Source organism: Dendropsophus ebraccatus, chromosome 11, assembly GCF_027789765.1.
Source record: "Dendropsophus ebraccatus isolate aDenEbr1 chromosome 11, aDenEbr1.pat, whole genome shotgun sequence".
Classification (NCBI taxonomy): Eukaryota; Metazoa; Chordata; class Amphibia; order Anura; family Hylidae; genus Dendropsophus; species Dendropsophus ebraccatus.
The window spans coordinates 43,558,503-43,574,127 of NC_091464.1; the positions used below are offsets into that span (position 1 = coordinate 43,558,503).

The window sequence follows — 15,625 nt, forward strand, 5'->3', positions numbered from 1 at the left end:
GTTTACACCAGTGTCTAATTTACAGCCTTTGATAAATTTGGGCCCATAGGTTGTGTACAAACATTATTATTTAATAGTAGCCCAATGAGATGTGTTTAAAATGTTCCGTTTCTATAACAGAAAAATACAGGACCGGACACCTATTCTGCCTGTCACTGAACATATTTTTATTCATAATTAGGCCATTGGAACATCAGATTTTCTTATGCAAGGTCAGAAGGAGGTACTAAATTTAGTTACAAGAGGCTAGTGAAAATAAATCAAATGTTCAATTACTATCCTTCAGCGGTGCCATCTTTATGACTAGATTTTATGGCAAAGTTGAAGTTTTATGATTAATTTAATGTTTGCATTAACCTTTTGGCCAGAATTTTTGAAACATTTTAAAACTCAAGCACATCAAGGACCATTTCATAAAATAAGTCTCCTAATGTTATTCCAATGTTTGCCTCTGCTAGAGTGAGTAGCACTGGTCTGGAAAGATTAAAGACCCACAGTTTAGCATCCTTACCTTGAATGGGAGTTTGGTAGACTGAATAATAATTTTCATCCCTTAGGACTTCTGATCCACTGCTGTCATTCAAGGACCCAGAACAGAGAGAGTCATCCAGGTGTTCATAAAGGTTAAATTGAACTGTAGGGAAACCACAGAAGCATTCCGGCCATTGGATAATTGCCAAAGGGTATTCCTATAAAGAGACAGAACAATCATAAATGGTTAGAGAAGAAAATGTCAGCTTAAAATAAGACCTATTTAACAGGCAACCAGACAGAGCTTTACAACAGCGTTGTCATCATAGAGGGATTGCAAGTATTTATACTCATATTAAAATACAATGTAATGTTTCTACTGAACCACATAAGAAGGTAAAATGAGACGTTTGTATACATCGACAGTATGTTTTATTTATGACACCAGCAAGTGGTAAGACAAATGATAGACTGCGAAGATGCAGGGTATTGAGAATATCTTTGTAAGACTATACAAATTTGTGCAAAGAATTGGTGAGAGACCCTGCAGAGTGAGATGATGGATCTCCGTGACTTTTACATTTTTCATACGCTCACACAGAGCTGTTAATAGGGAGAGTATTGTTTGCTGCACATTAATATGCAGAAATCTCTTTGCCTATCTCTCCATGGCATTCGCTTCTAATCTTGTGACCTTCTCTTGCTTAAACTTCACAGTTAGAAAACAGAGGTGTGTAAATGATTCTTTGGAGACTAAAAAATGAGCAAGTTCAAACCTGTTTACGACTAACATAAGATTAGATATTTCACTTCAATTACTCATAAGATAGAAGACGAAAACATTTCTTATATATCCTAATGGGCTTATTTCCTTCTAACTTATAAAGGCTTTTTATCATTCCATGCCGATTTATTCCTACATCAACATGGGCAATTGATGCAAAGAAATGAGCAGCTTTCAGACATCTTACAGTTGTTATTATGCTAATCTTCTCACTAAAGTGAAGAAAGTGCTGGCATGACATGGGGGAATACATGGCCCCAAACCTGGGCTTCGGGTGACCTAAAAAAAGCCCTATAATTATCTGCCCAAGATGGTATGTATTAGCTATTCATCACTCTGGAGCTTCTGAGGCTCTGAAGTTGAATTATAATTTTATGATATACATTCATATTAAATATAGTTGGGCTATAGCCAATGCAGTTGCATGAATGTTCGAGTTAATCAAGGAATAAGCTTATAAGAAGGAATATTACTTTCCTGGAATGCATAAAAAGTGTACAAATATGGCTAGACATAATTTTAAAGTAGATAAAATATCATATATACTGAATGTCTAGAAGATATTTGTTATAATATATAAAGGCTACACTACAACGTACTATATTACTTATTAATTATGGCTAATGGAAAAGGTACAAAAAGAGGAACATATGGAAAAGAAATCTATGATATTGGTCACTTTGGGGTCTTAAGTTTTCCCCTTATTTATATTATTAAAAGTATACTCTATGAGAAGATGTGTGCTTCAGTAACTTGTCTTTAAACGAGACATAATGTATCCTGAGACCTATTGGTTTTAACCTATCATCAAATTTTCGAACTTTTGAACCTTAACAAAACAGGGAGAGGGTAAAATAGCCTTAAAGGATGTTGTTAATCTGTAGTATGGCTAGAAAGTGAACTTCCGCCATACAGACTGTGCCACCTATTACACAATACAGCCTGTGCTTTCCCTCCATAATCACAATCTTGACTTAGGCTGACTAGCCTGTAACGTATAATTACACACATTTAAATATTTCCCCCTAGCTACCTGTATACCTATATACGACAGATAGCTTTGACAGATACTGTCCATTTTTCCATGGCCTCTAATAGAAAAGAAAAATAAACATGCTCGACATATACCTTTTTTTAATTTTTTTTACTGGATGTCACATGATTATATTGAACTGGTGCCATGACAAATCGTATAACAATGCAATTCAAGAAAGGTTAAGGGTGGCCAGATCTGTAAGAGTAATGAAAAAAACTATACCAAAGAATCCGCACAATTTAGCAATAAAAAGTGGCTTAGAGGCAGCTTGGAGCTTTTCACCAAAATCATTATTTGTCAAGCACACGGGTTGTGGAAACGCTGCTTCAGAACTTTAATGGCAAGTAGTATATATTCATTAAGTGTCTATAATTTATACTCCTAATTGCCCAATAAATGTTCAATAGATAAAAAGACTGCATGCTCAATTACCGAAAATCCCACAAGAGAAACATAACAATGTTTCAAATCACCTACTTTCACATTGATAACTTCCTTCCCTTGAAGTGGGCATTAGAGACATTCGGCTGGTACAGTGCAGACAGAAAGAAAACATTGCTTAATTTGATTTTAACAAGGTATAAATGCAATGCGGAATACGCAACAGAAGGTCTGTGACCACTGTCCTGCCTTGCAGTCATTTTGAAAAATTATTTTAATAACATTTTTGATCCATGAAGCCTTTGTTGGCCGAGACAGAGATGATGTTTGTCCTTATAGTTTCTAGGGAAATATTGAAAGTGAAAAGCAATGCAATTCATGTGTAATGACTAATAGAGAACACCCTAACTCTTTCACCTCCAGAATGAAAAAAAAGACCCTTAATGTTTCCCAAAACATTACACAATATAAATACAAGACAATTTTATGTCTAAGGAGTATGGTGATACTTGTTCCTAGGATTACATAGTAATTGCCTAGTAAAGGGGCAACAGTTGTTGTTTAAGTAATGTCAGTATTAAAAAATGGTATTCTAGTCTCCAGGCAATTGCCGTTGGTTGAATGGTTGGAAGAACCAGCTTGTTTATTTATTCAGTGGGGAAAGGCATCATGGTTTAGAATGGAGAGTCGGCACAGTACACTTGTTATCATGCAAGAAAATTTGGCTTTATTATTGCTTCATTTTGTGAAGAACGTACTGTGTTATACCATTTCAGGCCATTTAAAGCCAGCATGTGTTCATGGCCTGATGAAGAACTTTTACATAATATTTACACCAAGAGATTATTGGCCACTATGGACGATAATCACTTGGTGTAATAGCTACTGTTAAAAGACAATGATCAGCCGACATGCAAGACATTTAACTTTTTTTTTTTTTCCTTTTGCACCAATCTTTTGGTGTAAAGGCCTTTCCCTTCTCCAAAGATTCCCCTATAAAACCAAACACTTATTTGGAAAACCCTAAATACTACAAACATTTTTTTGTGCATTTTGTGGCACAAAAGTGGCATATGAATAGGTGTGCACCTCTTTTAAAATCAAGCTGCTGAGAACAGCAAAATACTCATTTACATATAAATACAAATACTTCTCATTTATTCCCCAAACTATATACTAATCTATAAGTTGTGTCAGGGCCGGCTTTAAGGCCCTACTACACAAAGCGATTATCACCCGTATACGGCCTATACAGACCGTTACGGATGATAATAACTTAGTGTAATAGAAGACAACAAACATATCGGCTGATTGTTGTCTTTCAACATGTTGAAATGTCAACAATCAAAATAGCAGGGATCTGCTGCTGTCGTTCCATGGAATAGTGGAATAGGCAGTAGACCGCCGCTATCTTCTATGGGCTGCCTGGATGATCTAGCCGGGAAGCCCCCATGTAATAGAGCCGACAGTGAGCGAAGAACGAGGAACAAACAAGTGCTGACCTAGATGGGTGACCTTTGGGCAACCTGATGGGCAACCACAAAGGGCCCATCACCCCATTGTTGAAATGGAAATACTCCAGCACCTCTAGTAGGATAAAACATTATTTTTTATTATCTTCTGAGACAGTACAGAGCTGAAATAAGCACATGGGTTTTATGCGTTTGGGCTATCCGCCTTGTTCACAACCACAGTACTGGGGGTAAGAAGGAGGGGTGTGGCAAGAATCCTATACTCCTGCATTTTAGGAGAGCAAAATGATGTACAGTATGTAACACACCAATCTGTTCAGCATCTATGTTACTAGTAGGGATGGTCCGAACCTGGTTCGGACGGGGTTCGTACGAATCGGAACCCTCCACAATGATTACCACTGTCTGCCCGCTCCGTGCAGCGGGCGGATCCAGTGGGAGGAATGTCTGGAAAACTGGGATACAGCCATAGCCATGGGCTGTTTCTCAGTTTTCCAGGCGTTCATCCTGCTGGATCCGCCCGCTGCACGGAGCGGGCAGACAGCGGGAATCCGATGCTGAGCGTTCGGGTTCAGCCGAACCCAAACCTCAGAGGGTTCTGACCATCCCTAGTCACTAGTTTATGCTGCACACATTTAATGTGGCATAAACCAAGTGAAGGTTCCCTTTAAATCTTTTTATCTCTCAAGAGTTTTTCTTCCTGGATCCTGAGAACCTACATTTGTGTTGCATACTGTATACTGGAGCAGGTTTACGAAGAGAATTCCAGTAGATATCTGGAATTCTGGACTGAATTGTATACTGAAAGTATTGCAGATTTTCTTTTTCAAATAAGATTGGAGATTGTCATGGGGAGGACATCTTTAAAGCAATGTGACTGTTTACCCTGCTTATATTAAGTTTATCATTATTCATAGGCGTCTTCACCAGGTAATCTGACTTTCATGTTCTAGAGTGCTGTGATCAAATGTGCACCACGGAAATCCCACTGACACACGAATCAGACTCATCCGCTGAGGATAAACTGGATAATTCTCACATCTCTGGTGACAACCTTGAGATTTCAAATAGACTTTCAAGATTTGCTGGTCTATCTTAAAAAAATAGAAAGGCACCCTATCTGAAACCATTATGCATGAGTTTTATCAATTTTCTATACTTCACAATGTTTCTTTTCTAATAATTTTAGAATAATAACACATTTGTAAATTACAGCTTTACACTCAGAGTTCACATTTCTTATGTAAGCATCTAATTTTTCTAAATTGAATGCAGTATGACTTATTATCACTATACTATACAGAGCATTGATACCTTTATAGCCCTAATTCTTTGACATAGGATTAGGGTGCGTTCCACATACAGGATCTGCAGCAGATCTGCAGGCCCAGATTTGATTTGCTTTGATTCTGCAACTTCAAACTTGGGTTATCAAATCTGCTGCAGATCCTGTACGTGTGAACAGGATGTTATATATAATTTGGATATATATATATATATATATATATATATATATATATATATATATATATATATATTTATTTATTTTTTTATTTTTTTTTTATGTTAAGAACATTTTTCCTTCTCATAAAATAGGTCAGTATTCTGGTGTCCTAAGAATTTTTTTTACAGTATCTTGACAAGCAATGTATTTATAGTTTCCTGTCATTTTGACATTTTATAGAACAATATATAATGTTTCATCTGCCAAGACCTTCCCTCAAGTAATCTCCGATCTTCCCAAGAACTCCTCTCCACTTCTTCGCTCATGATTTGTCACTATGATTTCTCATACTATTAACTCATTACCCTGATAAATCACTCCCATCTACATTGCAACCTTCAAAAGCAACCCATCTTCAGAAAAATCTACAACCCACAGTATCCTGCTGCCAATAAACTGCTGTGTGAATATCTGCTTCCCTTGCCTACATACCCACTCCCCTAACCTTGTACACTGTGAGCCCTCAGGGGAAATGTCTTCAGTATAGAAAGGGTGGAAAATGGTGGTTTAAGGAGCACTCTTACCCAGACTGGAAAGCGGGGAGCGGGGTTACACCATCAAGCTAACACCGATAATATAGTTGGAGAAAAGTTTAAAGTATCACTGTCATTTAAAAAAAAACTTTTGTATGTCATAGAGAGACATGTCAAAAGTTTTGATTGGTCCGTGTCTCAGTGTTCAGACCTGTATCAATTAGGAGAAAGAGTTGGGAAGAGAACTACAGAGAACTGTTAGCAAAATGAGACGCGCTCCACAGGAGCCATTATAAGTCTGACTCTATTTTTTAACTCAGAGCGGAGAGTGGACTGCAAGGCCTTCTCCCAACTCCTTCTCCCGATCGTTATGGGTCTGAACACAGAGCGGGACCGATCAAAACTTTTGAAATGTCTCTATGTCAAAAGTTATGGATGCCAATGTGCCAATTTAAGGACGCTTTAAAAAAAAAAAAGAAAGAAATAACTTTCAATTTAGATCATTGTAGAAATGGTGTGGAAAAATGTGTATATGTAACAGAAAGCGTACAACACTTTTTAAATTTTTTATTAAATGTGAAGATGTGAAGATCACATTTTCTTTATTCCTATACATAAGCATAACCTTAAAGTGTTACTTTAATTTCAGAACGCTATTGATTTTTTGATTGATGTCATAGAGGCATGACAGAGGTTTTCATCTGTGGTGGTTTGAGAGCTAAGAATTCCATAAATTGTTAGAGCCAACAGGAATAGGTGATGACTGTTTTCACCTGATGTCAAACTGAACACAGGCTCCAAAGACTTTCTTTGGAGCTTCTTCAGGCATGATGTGCATGACCGCAAGATGTGGTCATCCATGGGCTTCTTCTTGTTGGTTCTAAAGATCATGGGGGTATCAGCATCCAGATCCCCACAGAGGAAAACTTTAGACATGTTTCTAAGACATCAAGGAAAATAAGGGTCTGGCAACATCCAGTAGGTGAAGGTTTTATTTACATCAGGGGTCTTAAACTCAAAAAACTTGGACAAAGTTGCGGGGCAACCTTGATATCTACTGAAGAGTGCAAGCAACATTTCTGGCCCTTTCTTAGCGGCATTCCTGACAGTCAGAGCAGTATGCGCCACCCACTGCTGTACACTACAAAAATGATATGGTAAATCCCCACAATAGTGCCTCACAATAGTGATAGTGCCCCATACAGTAGCCAGTGCCAACTATAGTATTCCATACAGTAGCAAACCCCTACAGCAGTGTCTCATACAGTAGCCAAGTAGCCAGACCCCCAGAGCAGTGTACCATACAGTAGCCAGCCCCCCACAGGAATGTCCTTTAGAGTAGCCAGCCCTCCCACAACAGTGTCCCATACAGTATCAAGCCCCCCACAGCAGTGTCCCATACAGTAGCCATCCCTCACAGTAGCCAGCCCCCACAGTAGTGTGCCATACAGTAGCCAGCCCCCACAGTAGTGTCTCATACAATAGCCAGCCCCCACAATAGTGTTTCATACAGCAGCCAGACGCCCCACAGCCAGGGCCGATTCTAGCTTTTCTGCTGCCTGAGGCAAGAACTGACAAATGCCTCTTCTCCTGCTTTTGCACTATGCTGAGGTCAGCTCGGAGTTAGGCAGTGCAGAGAAGACATAATATAGCGTCCCCGCTGCTAACTTTTTCTTTTCTACAGTGTGTAAATGATGCAGAGTATAATAACTCTGCATTATTGAAAGGGTTAACAGCAGGAGACACTATATCTATGTCTTATGTGATGTGAATACCTGTGAATACGAGGCTTCCAGTGCCTCCTCAGTGCTTCTCATGAGGCAACTGACAGGAAACACGGCTGGGCACTGAGCCGTAACTAGTTGTAATGATAATGACACAGGACACTGATGCCGCCCCTGTGTTATCTGCCGCCTGAGGCAAAGACTTCACCTCGCCTCATGGCAGATATGGGCCTGCCCACAGCAGTTTCCCATTAGTTATTAGTTACACTGGATGGCTCCACATTCTGTCCACCTGGACTCTATCCTATCCCTCTGACCATTTGGTTGATCACCCATATTATAATCTGTTGCAATGGGCTTTCAGTGGGCCAGCTCCAGGAAATCTATTGAATTCCTCGGCGGGCCAAAAATAATGGCACTGCAGGCCAGAGTTTGACATGCCTAACTTATATATTCGAATACAGTGCAGCATTTTTATCTTTTGAGGATGTAAAAAAATCTAATGTAAAGTTTTCCAGTTTTTTTTCTATAGTATAGTACAACTAAACTATAACTTCTCCTGTATATAATGGATGCGCACACAGAAATTAAATGCACAAATAAAAACCTTTATCAGCACCACAGACAATGTTAAAAGCACTTAAAAATTGACCTCATAGGTCAAACACAGAAACCCCCACAATCATTGGGGTAATGCCACAGTACCAGGACAAAGCAATTAAATAAGCTCTAGAGCTAGCATGTAAGTTATACACCAAAATGGGCAACACTGCAATAAATAAATACATACAAAATAGCAGCAGGTAGATTCACCACAAAGTGCCAAGTGCCCTAAAAGAATCACATATTAAATATCATGCAGCTATCCTGGTACAATACCCATAACAGAGTGAACATAGGGGGAGTGTGGTCCATGTAGTATTTATATCATGCTATGATTGTAAATGAATAGGTACCTGGTGTGGATTCTGGAGGGAGATGAGGTCACACTATCAGTACATGGCCTCCAAGATGGCGCAGCGTCTCGTGAGGCGCCAGTGTCATATGATTAGGTGATGATGGAACGCACTTCTGGCTTCGATTGCATTTTATGGGAGCGCCAGACGGAAGTGATGCATCTATGGTGACGAGTCACATGGTGCACTGTTATCCTCAACAATTGAGGAGTGGGGACATGGTTTTCTGGCCGGATATGTGCTGATGTAGGTGTGCTGGTCGAGATTGATATTCATGAGTGTGTTCACCAGCACTTCCGGTTTCGGGCGCATGTGCCTCACGTGATGCTGAGTCATCTTGGATATATTCCAATCTAGTAATACCTATGAGTGCGTTCCATTAGCACTTCCGGAATCGGACGTGTGCGCCTCACGAGACGCCACGCCATCTTAGGGGCCATTATGTGCTGATAGTGTGACCTCATCTCCCTCCAGGATCCACACCAGGTATCTATCAATTTACAATCATAGCATGATATAAATACTACATGCGCCACACTCCCCCTATGTTCACTCCTGATGAAGTTATGGAAACATAACAGAAAGCGTGGGGTTTAGGTGGTATTGTACCAGGATAGCTGCATGATATTTAACATGTGATTCTTTTAGGGCACTTGGCACTTTGTGATGAATCTACCTGCTGCTATTTTGTATGTATTTATTTATTGCAGTGTTGCCCATTTTGGTGTATAACTTACATGCTAGCTCTAGAGCTTATTCAATTCCTTTGTCCTGGTTCTGTGGCGTTACCCCAATGATTGTGGGGGTCGCTAGCTTCTGTGCTTGACCTATGAGGTTAATTTTTAAGTGCTTTTAACTGTATTTATTGTCTGTGGTGCTGATAATAAAGATTTCTATTTGTTCATTCATTTTCTGTGTGTGCATCAATTATATAACACATTTGCTGTCTTATTAGTTGTATAGTATCTTATATTGGATGTGTTTTGGTGCACCACTTTTTGATATTTAGCTGTGCCAACCATTCCTCCATTTGTTCAGTTTGTCAAAGGAACCATGACACTATTCCCTAGCTATTCCCTATGTACTACAAAAACTGCTACAATTACTTCAGTGTTAAAATAGGCACTGTTAAAATAAGCACTGTTCACACCCTCTCTCACACTACCCAGACCATCTGTAGGCATTTAGGAGTGAAATATTAAAAATAAGGTGCAATAGGCTACCTAGTAACTAACTGGAAGAATGTTTACAGGTAATTTAAAACTATACTTTATTCTTTCTGTTTGAAATATATGGCATGTGATCAATGAAGAAATTTCCTAAAGTGATACTGTAAAGTGATTACTGTAAGTAATTTGTGCAGAAGCCACTGTGGATTTTAATTCTTGTTTTTATACCTACTAGAGTACAGAAAACTTTACCTCTATAGGTCTTCACTGAAAATTTAGCTTTCTTGTCTTCAGCTTCCTTGTTCCCCTATATAGTGCTGACTACAGTTTCATTTTCTTAGCAACATCCATCAGAGAAGTGTCTGATCTTTATCTCCTCTTTTCTGAGAACCATTGGCTATTGAAGATAAACTAAGCTACAATTTTATACAGATCTAAGTAAAAATTGTACCATAACAATTACAAAATAGCAATATAATTCTGAGTGTGTAAATATGTAGGGATCTACTTTTAGTATACTGACCCTTATCAGGAGAGCAAAGAAGCAAAAGCCACTACTAGGATTTACACGCAGTCTGTGGTACTAGTATCACTCCAGTGCATCAAGCTCGATGTCTGAGGGTTATACTACAGGCTCTGATCTATCCTTCACTCCCTATATTCAAGCTCTGGCATGCTTCTGTCATCTACATCTCATAAAACATCTCCAGAATCTGCCCATTTCTCACCACTGACACAGCTCATACTCTTAGTCACCCTGATCCATTCCTGTCTTGACTATTGTAATTGGTCTTCCTTTTTGTAAGCTCTCCCCTTTCAAGTCTATCCTGAATGCAGCAGCCAGACTCATCTTCCTCTCCAGCCGTTACACTGAAGTCTCCCCACTGTGCCAGTCACTGCACTGGTTACACATTATATTCAGAATTTAGTTCAAACTCCTCTCCCTCATCCATAAAGCTCTCCACAACTCTGCCCCAAATACATCTCCTCCCTCATCTCCACCTACCATCCTTCCCATGCATTACATTCTTCTAATGATCTTACACTAACATCTTCCATAATTAGAACCTCTCACTCCCGCCTCCAAGACTTCTCTCATGCTGCACCAGTTCTCTGGAACGCCCTACTCAAAGACCTCAGGCTTATTTCTAACACCCACAGTTTCAAGCTTTGTTTGAAGACCCATCTCTTCAGGCATACCTATAACATTAACTAATCTTGTCTCCCTCTCTGCTATCCCTTCTCCATCTAGTCTATAACCTCTTTGGTGCCATATACTTTCTACCTGAACTCAGACAATGTTGTTTGACTGGCTCACCCAAGGCAATTTGCGACTCTATGTACAATGACTAGAACATCGGCAAATAAAGCACTTGTTGCCTCTCGTATCACCCCCTGTCATCCTAGTCTGTAAGCTCTCGCAAGCAGGTCTCTAATTGTTTGTTTCTTAATTATTTTAATTTATTTATTGTATAATGTAATATAAATATAACCTGTAATGTATATATTTAAAAGCGTTGCTGAATTTGTTGTCGCTATACCAATAAATATTATTATTATTATTATTATTATTATTATTATTATTATTACTATTACTACAGCATCTTGCAGAAGCCCTGATTTTAAGTCCTTTCCCAGTGGCAGGGATTTTTAAACGTCCAACAGCTCAACTCACAAAAGGAGAATAGGGTAGCACTGTGGCACCTTAAGGGGACCTCTGTGTTAAAGTAAGTTAAGGCATACTGATATTCTATCGCCTACTATGGTAGTAAGTACTCTAATGGACAAATAAAATCACAGGTCACCTTTGTCAATCAGAAAATTGCATATGCTGCTAAATAATTCTATTATCAAACCAATCACTGAACAGGAGTGATCTGATAGTAAAAGTAATTCTCCTCTGCCTCCTGGTATAAAACAGCACACATAGGGGGAAGTCAAATTGTATTCTGCTGACAGAGTCTCAAGACAAGAGAGGTAAATTTGATTATATCCTAGCTGGTTTATTATTGGATTAGTCTCACTCATAAATTGAGTAATTCAGATAATAGGAGTGTATTATGCAATTGCTTGGTTTCCAGCATCTATTACCGTTACATCACTGTACTGCACACAGTCAATCTCCATTACTTTACATTATGGCAAGCTACATAGGTGACTTACAACACTATAGCTCATGGCTTCAGACACAGCTTGCTTAACCACCAGAGTGACTAATGAAAAATGAATTCCCACAGGCCCGCAGCGAGATCTTTCCTATGAAACTAACATCATTTTCTGTGAAAGATCTCTAATACCGTATGCTGAGGCATATTACCATTTTGACACAACAGTGTCAGCAGCAATAAAAAGTGGGAAAGTCATGTTGCCCTAACTTTATACTTTACACTCATTAAATTAGAGACTGTATACGTAATTTATAGAATGGCTCTATGTGCAGATGTTTCTATGGCAACACAGGCGTCAATCATGCCTTTAATTTGGGGGGTAATAAATGTCCATTGTTACGCATCCATAGTTCTCTACTTAAGAAACATCCTGACATTTTGCAGTTTTTTTTTTAGGAACTTGAAAACCTGTTATTTTAGAAAGTAAACATTTTCTTTGCTTTATATTCCGGTATAATCTTTGCTTTCCTTCCTTTACCAAAGAATTTTCATTTTAAAAACAGTAGCTGCAGAGTTAAAGGGTTCTCTCTCTCTCTTTCTCTCTCTCTCTGTTTTTAGACATTTGACAGCCCTGTATAGTTGCCAGCGAGGCCTGTAAACAAGTGAAACACCATCAAGACAGTCAATTACCATATATCGAAAACTTCTACCCCAACACCAAAGGCTGCCAGCCTCCTTACTGACAATCAGGGCTTGTTTTAGTTCAGAATTTAGAAGCATGGCATGTTGCACTTTTTATTTCAAGTGTCAGGTCCCTCTACCTTTAGCTAAGGTAAATATCTGGTGCTTGACTTATAACATATTTTTATCCTCTCAGTCTGAAGCACCACCACCTTTAAAACAAATGTAGCATCAGGCACATTCGTTTTAGGGATTACCCATGTATAGAATGCCGACAGCGCGGGGAAGCTGGTGCCGCAGTCCTTTTTTGCTTTAATATTCTAGCAATTGTCTTTGCTAGCATTATAGCTTTTAAAAAAGAGACCAATCATAGTTGTCATCCTCCACTCCGATTTCATATAGCGAGTTTCTTTTCTTCAATATGCATTTGAACAGCTTGTGGCACATTCAGCGCAGAGCACTGGAAAGCCGTTGTAAGAGTGGCTTGATTTTAATGTATTAAGCAGTAAATATATTTATTATACCAATTTAAAATGTTATAACTAAAAACTATTTGAGGTTTTCATCAATGTTATCTCTATATCTTATGATTGAAAGCATAGTCAATGATATTTTTTCAATCTATTCTTCCCTTTTGTCTGTCTACCCTATGTGTATTTGTAAGAAAAAGCAGAGTTCAGAATGCCCTGATCTGACTGTTATCTCATTTTTGCAGATAATTCTGGAAAAGTTGAAGGTGTTTTAAAGAATGTAAAAGCAGACTTGGTTTGGGGATTTTTTAGGCTGGTTTCTAACTTGTTACATTTTTTTTATAAATCCTGTAAAAACTCTTTAAGGCTAGATTCACACATACTATATCTGCAGCGGATTTCATGCTGCAAGTCTGCAGCGAAATCCGCTGCGGATACCTTCCCTGTCAGTTTCAATGTGATTCCCCCTTAACCCCCACGGCCCGGAGCATACTTTACCTAATCCACGCTCAGGCTGCATCTGAGGCTCATGGTCCCTGTAGGTCCCGCTCAGCCAATCAGTGCACGGCCCCGCTGCAGCCACTGATTTTCTGGGCGGGACCTCCGGGAGCCTCAGATGTAGCCAGAGAGTGAAGCAGGTAAAGTATGCTCCAGGTGGCGAGGGGTTAAGGGGGCCGGCGTTTACATACTCGCAGCGGAATGACAATACCAGTGCATGTATGAAATCACATTGAAACTGATAGGGAAGTTATCTGCAGCGGAAGTTATCTGCGTGAATACAGTATGTGTGTCTCTACCCTTAGGCTATGTTAACACAACATCAAGAAAAAGAGAAAAGGCTGTTATAGCCACAATATAATTGAATTTTAGGCAATGCAATAATGTTAATGGAATGATGGAGGTGCTATCCACACAATGTATTAAATGACAGACAGTGTCTGCACAGACGTCAAAATAATGATCATGTCAATTATTTTGAGATATCTATTGCAAACATTGAACATTATTTTTTAGTTGTTCACACGCAGTTTTTCTTTTTTCACCGTCCTGTCACTATTTTTACTATTAAATTCAATGGACTTTTTAATTAAAGACACACCCAAAGGCCAATTAGTCCACCTTAATTAGAATAATGTACCAGCAGCCGTCATTGCACTGATGGGCGGCCAAACAGCGAAATCACGGACATCATTTTAAACTCAAAATGACAAACTAATTTTAAACAGAGGGGAAAAACGTTGTGTGAACATAGCCTAATGCTAGATCATTAATTGTGATTGCTGATGCTAAACTCTTTAGCATAATAATATTTAGTATTAATAATTTAGTTAGTATTTAGTATTATAATAAAGATCTTTGCTATAGAATTTTTGCATTAACCCCTTAAGGACACAGCCAATTTTCTTTCTATTGAGCTTTGTATGCTATGGGTCCTTAACCCCTTAACAACATCGGGCGTTACGCCCGATGTTTCCCCGATCGCTGTGTGTTCACACACAGCGGTCGGGGAAGATGGCCTGCTATAATGTATAGCAGGCCATCTCTGCTCGTCGGCACGGGGGGTGATTAACCCCTCCCGTGCCGACGATCGCTGCTATATGCTGATCAATACAGATCAGCATACAGCAGCTGAAAACAGCTTTCCGGGTCATCGGTGACCCGGTGACCCGGAAAGCAATGGCGATTGGTGCTGTCATTAGTGTACTGGGGAAAGATGGCGCCGATGCCACCCCCACGATCGCCGTGATAGGCCGGCCAGTACCGGCCGGCCCATCATGGCGATCTAACTGTAAAAAAACAGTTTTGTCGCGTTCTGCACCCCTCAGCTAGGTAGCGGAGGGGTGCAGAACAGGTGTGTGTGGTGCAGGTGTACCATACTCACCTGATCTGGACGTCCGGAGTGAAGATCTGCGGTCCGCACCGTCCTTGCCTCTTCTTCGCTTCACTTCAGGGTTCGGTCGTCCAGCATCGGAAATCTTCGGAAACGCTCGGGTCCTCGGGTTCGTCGGGCCTCGGCAATCTCCAGCAGCGTCACTCTACTACCCCTAGCGGCTGATCAGTGAATATCATTCACTGATCAGTTGCTTTAGGTTAAAAAGATTTTTTTTTTCAAATTTTTTTTTTTTAATTTTTGCGCCCTAACACCGCTGAGTGCTGATCAACATCGCACGTAAGTGCGCCGCTGATCAGCAACTCCTCCTTTTTGGCGTAGGGGCATTTTCCCCCCTATATCCTACCGCCACTGGCTGCTGATAAGTGCCGCACATAAGTGCGGCATTTATCAGCAGCTCCTTTCTTGGCGAAGGGATATTTTTTCTTACTGTCAAAAAAACACGTAAAAAAACACTACACTACACCACACTACATGGAATAAAATTTTACACTACACCACTTCA

The 15,625-nt window shown here is 39.6% G+C and overlaps 1 protein-coding gene across 2 annotated transcripts in view; it reads right to left on the bottom strand.

The window, feature by feature from the left end:
* WSCD1 (WSC domain containing 1) overlaps positions 1-15,625 on the bottom strand; it is a 169,221-nt gene that overhangs the window by 10,993 nt on the left and 142,603 nt on the right. For both annotated transcript variants that reach the window (XM_069945059.1, XM_069945060.1), the window contains one exon: positions 512-689. In XM_069945059.1, coding sequence (XP_069801160.1) covers positions 512-689 — 178 coding nt within the window. The remainder of the gene's footprint in view (positions 1-511; positions 690-15,625) is intronic.